This window comes from Salmo salar, chromosome 10 (genome assembly GCF_965601325.2).
Source record: "Salmo salar chromosome 10, fSalSal1, whole genome shotgun sequence".
Classification (NCBI taxonomy): Eukaryota; Metazoa; Chordata; class Actinopteri; order Salmoniformes; family Salmonidae; genus Salmo; species Salmo salar.
In genome coordinates this window covers 113455001-113468995 of record NC_138300.1, presented here as the reverse complement: position 1 = coordinate 113468995, position 13995 = coordinate 113455001, and the positions used below count along the sequence as shown (strand labels likewise).

The following is a 13995-nucleotide window of genomic DNA, read 5'->3' as shown; positions in this document are numbered from 1 at the left end:
TATATCAAAAAACAGCTTTTTACATTAGCATGTGACGTTCAGAACTAGCATACCCCCCGCAAACTTCCGGGGAATTTGCTAACAATTTACTAAATTACTCACGATAAACGTTCACAAAAAGCATAACAATTATTTTAAGAATTATAGATACAGACCTCCTCTATGCACTCGATATGTCCGATTTTAAAATAGCTTTTTGGTGAAAGCACATTTTGCAATATTCTAAGTACATAGCCCAGCCATCACGGGCTAGCTATTTAGACACCCGGCAAGTTTAGCCTTCACCAATATCAGATTTACTATTATAAAAGTTTGATTACCTTTTGTTGTCTTCGTCAGAATGCACTCCCAGGACTGCTACTTCAATAACAAATGTTGGTTTGGTCCAAAAGAATCCATCGTTATATCCGAATAGCGGCGTTTTGTTCGTGTGTCCCAGACACTATCCGAAATGGTAAATCAAGGTCGTGCGCATGGCGCAATTCGTGACAAAAAAATTCTAAATATTCCATTACCGTACTTCGAAGCATGTCAACCGCTGTTTAAAATTAATTTTTATGCAATTTATCTCGTAAAAAAGCGATAATATTCCGACCGGGAATCTCCTTTTCGGCAAACAGAGGAAAAATCACAAAGACGGGGGCGGCCAGAGCACGCGCCTAAGCCCACAGTCCCTTGATCGGCCACTTGAGAAAGGCGATAATGTGTTTCAGTCTGGGGCTGGGATGACGACATTCTGTTTTTTCCCGGGCTCTGAGCGCCCATGGAAGACGTAGGAAGTGTCACGTTAGAGCAGAGATCCTTTGTAAAAGATAGAGATGGCAAAGAAGTTCAAGAAATGGTCAGACAGGCCACTTCCTGTAAAGGAATCTCTCAGGTTTTGACCTGCCATTTGAGTTCTGTTATACTCACAGACACCATTCAAACAGTTTTAGAAACTTTGGAGTGTTTTCTATCCGAAGCCAATAATTATATGCATATTCTAGTTACTGGGCAGGAGTAGTAACCAGATTAAATCGGGTACGTTTTTTTTATCCAGCCGTGAAAATACTGCCCCCTAGCCATAACAGGTTAAGCTTCATAATGTAAAATAATGTGACAGGTGAAATGAAGACGATCTGCTTCATCTCATAACGCATTTAACTGCAGGTATTTATTTCAGTTTTTTTCTACAATGCCCAAAGATAAGGATTTTCAGAAAACAAGTGGCAATTCTGTTATGCAGCCGGTGAAGATACTGCAAAACATTGGGGCAGCCCAGGGGGTGTTTTGCCTTTGTCTGACGTTTTGTCTGATTTTCGTTAGCTGCATATGTGACACAACTCCAAAACTAATGGAAAACAGATTGAGCGCAATTTCTTTTTCCCCTGGATGGATTGTGCTCGGGGTTTTGCCTGCCAAATCAGTTCTGTTATACTCAGACATTATTCAAACAGTTTTAGAAACTTCAGTGTTTTCTATCCAAATCTACTGATAATATGCATATCCTAGATTCTGGGCCTGAGTAGCAGGCAGTTTACTTTGGGCACGCTTTTCATCCGGATGTGAAAATACTGGCCCCTAGCCCAAAGAGGTTTTAAGACACTAACAGCTTACAGACGGTAGGCAATTAAGGTCAGTTATGAAAACTTAGGATACTAGAAGCCTTTCTACTGACTCTGGAAAAACACCAAAAGAAAAATGCCTAGGGTCCCTGCTCATCTGCGTGAATGTGCCTTAGGCATGCTGCAAGAAGGCATGAGGACTGCTGATGTGGCCAGGGCAATAAATTGCAATGTTCGTACTGTGAGAAGCCTAAGACAGCGCTACAAGGAGACAGGACGCACAGCTGATTGTCCTCGCAGTGGCAGACCATGTGTAACAACACTTGCACAGGATCGGTACATCCGAACATCACACCTGCAGGACAGGTACAGTGTGGCAACAACAACTGCCCGAGTTACACCAGGAACGCACAATCCCTCCATCAGTGCTCAGACTGTCCGCAATAGGCTGAGAGAGGCTGGACTGAGGGCTTGTAGGCCTGTTGTAAGGCAGGTCCTCACCAGACATCACCGGCAACAATGTCGCCTATGGGCACAAACCCACCGTCACTGGACCAGACAGGACTGTCAAAAAGTGCTCCTCACTGACGAGTCGCGGTTTTGTCTCGCCAGGGGTGATGGTCGGATTCGTGTTTATCGTCGAAGGAATGAGCGTGACACTGAGGCCTGTACTCTGGAGTGGGATTGATGTGGAGGGTCCGTCATGGTCTGCGGTGGTGTGTCACAGCATCATCGGACTGAGCTTGTCATTGCAGGCAATGTCAACGCTGCGCGTTTCAGGGAAGACATCCTCCCTCATGTGGTACCCTTTCTGCAGGCTCATCCTGACATGACCCTCCAGCAATGCCACCAGCCATACTGGTGGCATCGTCCTGTGCGTGATTTTCTGCAAGACAGGGATGTCAGTGTTCTGCTATGGCCAGCGAAGAGCCCGGATCTCAATTCCATTGAGCACGTCTGGGACCTGTTGGATCGGATGATGAGGGCTAGGGCCATTCCCCCCAGAAATGTCCGGGAACTTGCAGGTGCGTTGGTGGAAGAGTGGGGTAACATCTCACAGCAAGACCTGGCAAATATGGTGCAGTCCATGAGGAGGAGATGCACTGCAGTACTTAATGCAGCTGGTGGCCACACCAGATACTGACTGTTACTTTTGATTTTGACCCCCCTTTGTTCAGGGACACATTATTCCATTTCTGTTAGCCACATGTCTGTTGAACTTGTTCAGTTTATGTCTCAGGTGTTGAATCTTATGTTCATACAAATATTTACACATGTTAAGTTTGCTGAAAATAAACGCAGTTGACAGTGAGAAGACGTTTCTTTTTTTGGTGAGTTTAGTACCCTGTATATTAGTACAGAGTAAGGATGGTTATCTGCGGTTTCGTGCTGATTTTCAGAAAAACAATGGCGTTACTAAGTCAGACTCAGGTTTGACGATTGTGTGGACCATGTTGGCGCTGCTAAGTACGTTACATTTCGATCTGAGGAGATATTTATTTAACTATTGGTGGGTCCCTCTAGCTGACTGTGCCAATGCGCTGTCTGCTTTTGTCACTCCTGATTGTTTATTTTTCTACCTTCGTCTCCCGTTCAGGTTACGAAATGCTGGGACCCTTTTGGTCTCTGTACCTGTGCTAGCTTCTCCAGATCTCGGTAGTCCATTTGCTTTGTACACCTGTGCCAGCGATGCGCTCCTATCTGGTGCTCCTATCTGGTGTGACCACCATTTGCCTCATGCAGTGTGTCATTGGTGGGAACTGGAACATGCTGTCATACACGTTGATCCAGAGCATCCCAAACATGCTCAATGGGCGATGTGAGTATTCAGGCCATGGAAGAAATGTGCTACTTTCAGCTTCCAGGGAATTTTGTACAGATTCTTGTGACATGGGGCCGTGCATTATCATGTTGGAACATGAGGTGGTGGTGGCGGATGAATGGCACCACAATGGGCCTCAGGATCTCGTCATGGTATGTCAGTGCATTCAAATTGCCATCGAAAAAATGCAATGGTGTTCGTTGTCCATAGCTTATGCCTGCCCATACCATAACCCCACCGCCACCATGGGGCACTCTGTTCACAACGTTGACATCAGCAAACCGCTCTCCCACACGACACAATACACGTTGTCAACCATCTGCCAAGTACAGTTGAAACCAGGTTTCATTCATCTGTGAAGAGCACACTAATCCAGCATGCCAGTGGCCGTCGAAGGTGAGCAATTTGCCCACTGAAGTTGGTTACGACGTCAAACTGCAATCAGGTCAAGACTCTGGTGAGCGACGAACACGCAGATGAGCTTCCCTGAGACAGTTTCTGCAGTAATTCTTTGGTTGTGCAAACCCAGTTTCATCTGCTGTCCGGGTGTCTTTAGCTGTGTCAGAGGATCCCGCTGGTGAAGAAGCTGGATGTGGATGTCCTGTGATGGCGTGGTTTAGATGTGGTCTGCAGTTGTGAGGAGGTTGGACACACTGCCAAAATCAACATTGGAAGAAGCTTATGGTAGAGAAATGAACAATGCTCCACTGACAATGAATGACTTCCACCAGAACGCAAAGTGTTTGCATCTGGTGGACATGAGGAGCTAGTTTAAAAGCGAAGCACATGTATATCAAGTGGTGTGCTTGTAGGCTCCGACAGTTCTGTCAGTGTTAGAACTGTTTATCCTTAATCGTGTAGTGTAGCTGGTGTTATGAGCCGATCCCATTAATAAATATAATTAAAACCTTTTTTAAACCTTTTTTATTAATCAGTATATTTTCTCAAATGTGGCAACTTCGTAAATGCACTACGATTTTTGTAAACGGTCACATCGCGCAGTGTCACATGTAATAATTGTAAAAGACTGAATCTGATGTACAGTGTGGGAAGGTCTTTACTCTCCCCAAATCCTTACCCCAACTATTAGGCGGGGTGTGCCTTGTAATAACTAAAGGAAAGAGTTGCACAGATTTAAACAGAAGCATAGAAGTTCATGGCCTAAAGCTCCCATGCCAAAGTTTGTCCTTCCCACCAAGTTTAGAAGATCAATGGCACAGAGGGCGAGCAAGAGTTGCTCAACTTTATGTAGTAGGCGTTGTTTGAGTTGTACAGACCTGCATGCAGTTAGTGACATGAAAATAATTGAATTCAAAAGTTGCCGTCAGTTCCTTCACAGTATTTGTTTTACTGAATTGGTCATTTGATATGTGCTTTTCAATACATGAATTGGGAATGAACTCGAATTTAACCCATCACTGTCATTACTGTCTACCTCAACAACAACTTCTCCTCTCGCCTGTTTACTTAACCCCCTTACCCCCCCATTTTGCCCCCATTCAAATGAGTTGCACCGGCGACCAGACAGGCCTTAGAAAAATCGAATAGAACAGAAAAACAGGATAGAAAAATAACAAAGACAACATTCTGCTGCTCTGGTAAAGGGAGTGGTAATGTTACACAGCTCAGTGCTCTCTTGAACTGCTTCTCATCTTCCTCATGGTGTTCTCTCCTTCAGCTGAGTGCAGCCTGACAATCCTTTGAAAGGGCCCATTTCACTCATAGGTAAAAAGAAGCCCCTGGCCGACGAATGCAATCACGTTATCTTGATCTGGAATCTCTCTCTCAACGGACCATTTGTTTTTCATTTGATGTACTGAAGGTCCCCTTCATGATCAACACTGACAAAGAGACCGTTGTGAGCCTCTTAGAGTGTCTGTCTTTCTGAATGTGTAGTTCAGTGTATTTGTGCTGCATCTGTGTCTGGTATCTCAACATAGTGAACATATTTAGATAGAACTGCATCTGTATGACATCCTAAATATGGAACTGAATCAACCTCAGCCGGACCACTTTCAGCAAAGCAAAAATATTTTGCAACATCTGTTTCTTATTGGACAAGTCCAGGTAGTACCTCAAGGCGTTTCCAAATGTTTTCTCAACATGCTGTCTTCATGGTGGAGGATCTCCTAGCCCAGCCGCTCCTGTGCAAAGAAAACGTGCAGTTCCATGTGCTCGCATAAGGTGGCAGTCAGCATTCACATATTTCTGCTAGAGGCCCCTGTACTGCAAGAGCCACCAGTGTGGTCTCCCTCCATGATTTATGCCTAGCAGGGCATAAAATGAACGATTTGGTCCACCAGCCTCTGTAGCAGGTAGATGGAAAGAAGAAAATTGTGCCAGCAACAAATAAATTATTGCTGCTAAAATTTCAACAATAAAACACAAAGAAACCAAAGCATGCTTTATAAGGTTTCTAAAACAAATGTTTTACTATACTGAACTAAAATATAACCAAATAATAAAAAGTAACACAATAAAATAACAATAACGAGGCTATATACAGGGGGTACCGGTACCGAGTCAATGTGCGGGGGTACAGGTTAGTCGAGATCATTTGTACATGTAGGTAGGGGTGAAGTGACTATGCATAGATAATAACCAGTGAGTAGCAGCAGTGTAAAAAAACAAATGGAGGGGGGCGGGGTCAATGTAAATTGTCCGATGACCATTTGATTATTTGTTCAGCAGTCTTATGGCTTGGGGGTAGAAGCTGTTAAGGAGCCTTTTGGTCAATTAAAGGCCACTCTAAAATGTGCATTTTTGTCACGACACACTGTCAAGTTTTTATGGAGTGTGCAGTTGGCATGCTCACTGCAGGAATGTCCACCAGAGATGATGCCAGAGATCAACATTTTCTCTACCGTAAGCCGCCTCCGATGTTTTAGAGAATTTGTCAGTACGTTCAACTGCCCTCACAACTGCAGACCACGTGTTTGGCGTCGTGTGGGCAAGCGCTTTGCTGATGTCACCGTTGTGAACAGAGTTCGGCGGTGGGGTTATAGTATGGGCAGGCATAAGCTACGGACAACTAACACAATTGCGTTTTATCGATGGCAATTTGAATGCACAGAAATATCGTTACGAGATCCTGAGGCCCGTTTTTTTAAAACATATTTTTTGAAGGTACTGTATCTGATTTCCCAGTCATGTGAAATCCATAGATTAGAGCCTAATGAATTTATTTCCATTGACTGACTGATTTCCTCATGAAGTGTAACTCAGTAAAATCTTTGAAATTATTGCATGTTGCGTTTTATATTTTGCTTCAGTATAAATAGCCAAGAACCACAAGGACAAAGTCTCACTTCAGTAGACTTTAGTTTCAAGTAAATTAGACCAACATTTATGCCTGTCCGCAGCGCTTCTAAAAATCAATCTTTCACTTAGTTCTTCAAGAGCACACAGCCCTCAGCCAGGGAGTGTTGCAGCATGAGGTGGGGTTGGCTATATAGGATTAGTTGTTCTTTGATTTTGTGCGATTTTAATTTATTAACTATGAAACAAAATGGCAGAAATACTTTGAAAACAGCTACTGTAGCATTTATTCAGACACCTTGACTTTTTCCACATTTTGTTACGTAGCCTTATTCTCAATGGATTAAATGAACATTTTCCTTCATCAATCTACACACAATACCCCATAATGACAAAGCCGAAAGAGGTTTTTGACATTTTTGCAAATATATAAAAATTAAAAAGTACATTACTATTCAGACCCTTTGCTAAGAGACTCGAAATTGATCTCCGGTCCATCCTGTTTCCGTTGATCATCTTTGAAATGTTTCTACAACATTAGTCCACCTGTGGTAAATTCAATTGATTTGGAAAGGCACACACCTGTCTATATAAGGTCCCACAGTTGACAGTGCATGTCAGAGCAAAAACCAAGCCATCAGGTCGAAGGAATTGTCCGTAGAGCTCCGAGACAGGATTGTGTCAAGGCACAGATCTGGGGAAGGGTACAAAAACATTTCTGCAGCATGGAAGGTTCCCAAGAACACAGTGGCCTCCATCATTCTTAAATGGAGTAAGTTTGGAACCACCAAGACTCTTCCTAGGGCTGACTGCCCGGGGAAACTGCGCAATCGGGGGAGAAGGGCCTTAGTCAGAGAGGTGACCAAGAATCCGATGGTCACTCTGACGGAGCTCCAGAGTTCCTCTGTGGAGATGTGAGAACCTCCCAGAAGGACAACCATCTCTTCAGCACTCCACCAGTCAGGCCTTTATGGTAGAGTGGCCAGACGAAAGGCACTCCTCAGTAAGAGGCACATGACAGCCCGCTTGGAGTTTGCCAAAAGGCACCTAAAGGATTCCAATGAAGCCAAGATGGAACTCTGAATGCCAAGTGTCACGTCTGGAGGAAACCTGACACCATCCCTATGGTGAAGCATGGTGCTGGCAGCATCATACTGTGGGGATGTTTTTCAGGTGTAGGGACTGGGAGACTAGCCAGGATCGAGGGAAAGATGAACAGAGTAAAGTACAGAGAGATCCTTGAGAAAAACCCTTCTCCAGAGCACTCAGGACCTCAGACTGGGGTGACGGTTCACTTTCCAACAGGACAACGACCTTAAGCACACAGCCATGACAACGCAGGAGTGGCTTCGGGACAAGTCTCTAAATGTCTTGGAGTGGCCCAGCTAGATCCCGGACTTGAAACCGATGGAACATCTCTGGACAGACCTGAAAATAGCTGTGCAGCGATGCTCCCTATCCAACCTGGCAGAGCTTGACAGGATCTGTAGAGAAGAATGGGAGAAACTCCCCAAATACAGGTGTGCCAAGCTTGTAGCGTCATAGCCAAGAAGACTCGAGGCTGTAATCACTGCCAAAGGTGCTTCAACAAAGTACTGAGTAAAGGGTCTGAATACTTATGTAGATGTCATATTTTTGTATTTATATTAAATTTGCACAATTCTAAACTTGTTTTTGCTTTGTCATTATGGGGTATTGAGTGTAGATTTATGAGGGGGGGAACGATTTTAATACATTTTAGAACAAGGATGTAACATAACAAAGTGTAAATGGGGCTGAATACTTTCCGAATGCACTGTAAATGTGATCATACTTGCCCTTTTGTATTCACAAATGCCAGTGAAATGCTCTCACTGTGGAGCTTTGACCACCCAACGTGGCTAGTGAAATGGACATCTTACCTGCCAATGCAGAACAGACTATGGGAGGCGCACAGTACTACACAGAGCCATGACTACATGGAACGCTATTCCACATTAGGTAACTGATGCAAGCAGTAGAGTCAGATTAAAAAAATGGTAAAAATACACCTTATGGAACAGCAGGGACTGTGAAGAGACACACACAAAGGTACAGACACACACGTAATATTGTTGTGTTGATATTATACATTTTGTATTGTAGATATGTAGTGGTGTAATAATGTTATGATGTACTGTTTTATATGTAAGTGCTTTAATGTGTTTGGACCCCAGGAAGAGTAGCTGCTGCTAATGGGGATCCCTAATAAATACAAATGCCAAAATCTACCGGCATTTGGTGGTTGTTGATTTTATGCTCTGGTGCCGGACATCTTTTTGATTGTTTTCACAGCCTGGAATCTGCTGCGATCTCATTCACACAGCTTGTGGTTTTCACAGTTAGGTGGACGGAGAATCAGGTTGCAGAAGATTCCAGGCATTCCTAGGAGACATGTTGAGAAGTGTGAACTTTCATAGAGACCGAGGAGGAAGTGTTTTAAAGGTTGTTGATTAGAATGATTCATGAGAAAACTATCTTTGTCCTGGAAATGTTGACATTGAATGTTTTCTTTTAACTTTGCACCTCTGACTGTACATTTTGTGCTATTCGGGATCCTTGGGACATCCTTAACCTAACCTTAACACCTACCCTAACCATTTTACATTTTGTTGGGGTAGGGACGTCCAAAGGGTCCCTGATACCATGGACTGACAGGTGATGGGTGTCATGGAGTGCGAACCTCCTCGATTGATTGGTGAGAGAATAACATATTTGTGCTCGAATGTTGACTTTTGGTTCCTCTTACAGGTGACGGGTGTTGTAGGAAGAGCGGAGCTTCTGTCCTCCATCTTCCTCCTGGCTGCGTTCCTGGCCTACACCAGATCTAATGGAGCCGACCAATCCATCGGTGAAACTACTTTTACTGTAGACCTCCACCAATACCGTCCCCCTGTTTGTCTCTCTCTCTCTCTCTCTCACACACACACACACACACACACACACACACACACACACACACACACACACACACACAGGTTTCAGAGGGAAACAGGACAATGAGATGCACGCTCCTACTTGCTAATCTGTTATTCAGTGAGTCTACTGTACCCCTCCCCCTGTTGGTTGCGAGCCATCAGAGAACAACAAGAACCATGTCCTGACTCGTTATGGCACCCTCATCATAGGCGGTTGGGGTAGTATTCATCGCCAAGTCTCGCTTTGCACCGCACACCTTAGACCGCTGGAATTATTCGGAATGTCAGATGAACCGTTTCAAATGGATAGAGGATCTTATTACAGGCTTTGTGTAGGCGGCCGTGTTGATAGATAAAAGCTTTACGTTGTGAAAGATTACATTTGAAGATGCAATTAATTCCCATTGAATCATGATAGTGTTTGATTTCTGAAAGATTACAGTTCTCATAAGGACAACTGTCAGAATGGGGAAGTTAAGTGTCTGAAAGAATGTGTCAATTGGTTGTTCAGGAAAATAACAAGGTAGATATCAACTCAAGGAACGATTTGAGGGCACCAAGGTTATTTTAATGAACTAAAACTTAAGCGAATCATAAACAATTTAGTAAACTGAAATAAAATGATAAACAAACCTGTTATAAAAACAAAAAATGTAGTGAAACTATTCTTTGACTCCAAAACTAAAATATAAACAATGCAGAATTATGTTCAGTTTGTTTTTTGTGGTTAACCCCATTAGATTTTTTCAAGCTTCTGAATCTGGCAGGTCACATTGAGATTGACTTCATAATTTATAGGTAGACTCAGCTAGACGACATTGCCACAAGCAGCAACAGAGATATTGGGCGCATTTTGAAGGGTAAGGCTAAAGCAACAAACTGTAGACGAAAGTCTAGGAGTGAAGTCAGGGGAGATGCAACAGCCGAAAGTCGGCCACTGGTTTTCCAACAGCATATATCCACTGTACACACAAATCGCGGCAAATTGGTTCCTGTGTCGTTTGTCTTTCGTCACGTTCACGAGTCAAACAAAATTAGCCTAATGATTGGTTGACAATAGAGACTCCCACAATGCAGACGATGGCTGCAGGATGAAGTTGGTGATGAGGCGGAGCTTAGAAAATGGTCAATTATCTGCATTTCTAGTGTTAAACAGTCAAATCTGTCAAGTGAATTTGCGTGCAAGGAACGAAAACTTGAGTAATTAACTCCCATTTCAACAGGCCTCAAATGTCAAAACAAAAAATGTACACTCCGCATACGTGAATGAGAAACTGAAAGAATTGTCCATTTATGTAATACACATTTTCCACTCATCACACCACATCAATGTATATTCCGGTGGCCTATAGTCCATGTTCATAACACGTAGATACACATTTTCCTCCACAAACAATTTACAAAGCCTCATTCAAACAGCCAGGTGTGTTTACACTTTAACAAGTACGGTTGCCAAGTGTGAGTATATTATTGGAAACTTTCGAAGTTGACCAATAAACTACCAGAATTGTGGTATATTTCAAGCATTTTATGTAGTCTCACAAGACATCTAGTGGCCCTTTTGGGCACATAAGATTATTACAGGTATCTGTAATCATCTCTGGCCCTCTGTGTGAACATGAAAAATATATGAAATAATTATAAAAGCTGTAAAACATAATCCTAAATATAAACCAATTTACTGAATATCGTTTGGTGTTTAATGAGTTTCAGCATGGAATATTAATACTTTTTTTTTGTACACACTTACATATTGACATAGTAAAATATAAATTTGTTAATGTTTTGGCGTGAAACTGGTGGCAGTTGTGAAAAGTCACTGGGTACTCTCCTTCAGGTGGTGAAGGGAAAAGAGTTGCAGAGTTCATAGAAAATGATGGCATTGTTGGTTAGATGCTTTTTTCATTTGGCTATTTTCTCTTGAACCATATGGTCTACTAGAAACTCATGGATAATGTGGACACAGATACAGTAAAAAAATATATTTTATATATATGGCGGAAGTTTACATACACCAGCTAAATACATTTAAACTCAGTTTTTCACAATTCCTGACTTTTAATCCTAGTAAAAATTCCCTGTCTTAGGTCAGTTAGGATCACCACTTTATTTTAAGAATGTGAGATGTCAGAATAATAGTAGAGTGATTTATTTCAGCTTTTATTTCTTTAACATTCCCAGTGGGTCAGAAGTTTACATAATTAGTATTTGGTAGCATAGCCTTAAAATTGTTTAACTTGGGTCAAATGTTTCAGGTAGCCTTCCACAAGCTTCCCACAATAAGTTGGGTGAACTTTGGCCCATTCCTCCTGACAGAGCTGGTGTAACTGAGTCAGGTTTGTAGGCCTCCTTGCTCGCGCATGCTTTTTCAGTTCTGCCCACAAATTTTCTATAGGATTGAGGTCAGGGCTTTGTGATGGCCACTCCACTACCTTGACTTTGTTGTCCTTAAGCCATTTTTGCCACAACTTTGGAAGTATGTTTGGGCTTTAACTTCCTGACTGATGTCTTGAGATGTTGCTTCAATATATCCACATCATTTTCCTCCCTCATGCCATCTATTTTGTGAAGGGCACCAGTGCCTCCTGCAGCAAAGCACCCCCACAACATGATGCTGCCACCCCCGTGCTTCACGGTTGGGATGGTGTTCTTCGGCTTGCAAGCCTCCCCCTTTTTCGTCCAACATAACGATGGTCATTATGGCCAAACAGTTCTATTTTTGTTAAATCAGAGCAGAGAATTTTTTTTGATCTTTATCCCCATGTGCAGTTGCAAACCGTAGTCTGGCTTTTTTTTAGGGCAGTTTTGGAGCAGTGGCTTCTTCCTTGCCTAGTGGCCTTTCAGGTTATGTTGATATAGGACTCGTTTTACTGTGGATATAGACACTTTTGTGCCTGTTTCTTCCAGCATCTTGACAAGGTCCTTTGCTGCTGTTCTGGGATTGATTTTCACTTTTCGCACCAAAGTACGTTCATCTCTAGGAGACAGAACGTGTCTCCTTTTTGAGCGGTATGACGGCTGCGTGGTCCCATGGTGTTTATACTTGCGTACTATTGTTTGTACAGTCGTGGCCAAAAGTTTTGAATGACACAAATATTAATTTCCAAAATCTGCTGCCTCAGTGTCTTTAGATATTTTTGTCAGTTGTTACTATGGAATACTGAAGTATAATTACAAGCATTTCATAAGTGTCAAAGGCTTTTATTGACAATTACATGAAGTTGATGCAAAGAGTCAATATTTGCAGTGTTGACCCTTCTTTTTCAAGACCTCTGCAATCCGCCCTGACATGCTGTCAATTAACTTCTGGGCCACATCCTGACTGATGGCAGCCCATTCTTGCATAATCAGTGCTTGGAGTTTGTCAGAATTTGTAGGTTTTTGTTTGCCTCCTGACGATTGACCACAAGTTCTCAATGGGATTAAGGTCTGGGGAGTTTCCTGGCCATGGACCCAAAATATTGATGTTTTGTTCCCCGAGCCACTTAGTTATCACTTTTGCCTTATGGCAAGGTGCTCTATCATGCAGGAAAAGGCATTGTTCGTCACCAAACTGTTCCTGGATGGTTGGGAGAAGTTGCTCTCGAAGGATGTGTTGGTACCATTCTTTATTCATGGCTGTGTTCTTAGGCAAAATTGTGAGTGAGCCCACTCCCTTGGCTGAGAAGCAACCCCACACATGAATGGTCTCAGGATGCTTTACTGTTGGCATGACACAGGACTGATGGTAGTGCTCACCTTGTCATCTCCGGACAAGCTTTTTTCCGGATGCCCCAAACAATTGGAAAGGCGATTCGTCAGAGAAATGACTTTACCCCAGTCCTTAGCAGCTCAATCCCTGTACCTTTTGCAGAATAGCAGTCTGTCCCTGATGTTTTTCTTGGAGAGAAGTGGCTTCTTTGCTGCCCTTCTTGACACTGGGCCATCCTCCAAAAGTCTTTACCTCACTGTGCATTCAGATGCACACACACCTGCCTGCTGCTATTCCTGAGCAAGCTCTGTACTGGTGGTGCCCCGATCCCGCAGCTGAATCAACTTTAGGAGACCGTCCTGGCGCTTGCTGGACTTTCTTGGGCACCCTGAAGCCTTCTTCACAACAATTGAACCGCTCTCCTTGAAGTTCTTGATGATCCGATAAATGGTTTATTTAGATGCAATCTTACTGGCAGCAATATCCTTGCCTGTGAAGCCCTTTTTGTGCAAAGCAATGATGATGGCACGTGTTTCCTTGCAGGTAACCATGGTTGACAGAGGAAGAACAATGATTCCAAGCACCACCCTCCTTTTGAAGCTTCCAGTCTGTTATTCAAACTCAATCAGCATGACAGTGTGATCTCCAGCCTTGTCCTCGTCAACACTCACACCTGTGTTAACGAGAGAATCACTGACATGTCAGCTGGTCCTTTTGTGGCAGGGCTGAAATGCAGTGGAAATG

The 13995-nt window shown here is 43.2% G+C and overlaps 1 protein-coding gene across 1 annotated transcript in view; it reads left to right on the top strand.

Annotated features, from left to right (window-relative positions):
• Positions 1-13995, top strand: part of tmtc3 (transmembrane O-mannosyltransferase targeting cadherins 3) — a 140186-nt gene that overhangs the window by 18466 nt on the left and 107725 nt on the right. Inside the window, exon 4 of the mRNA XM_014125664.3 lies at positions 9394-9493. Coding sequence (XP_013981139.1) covers positions 9394-9493 — 100 coding nt within the window. The remainder of the gene's footprint in view (positions 1-9393; positions 9494-13995) is intronic.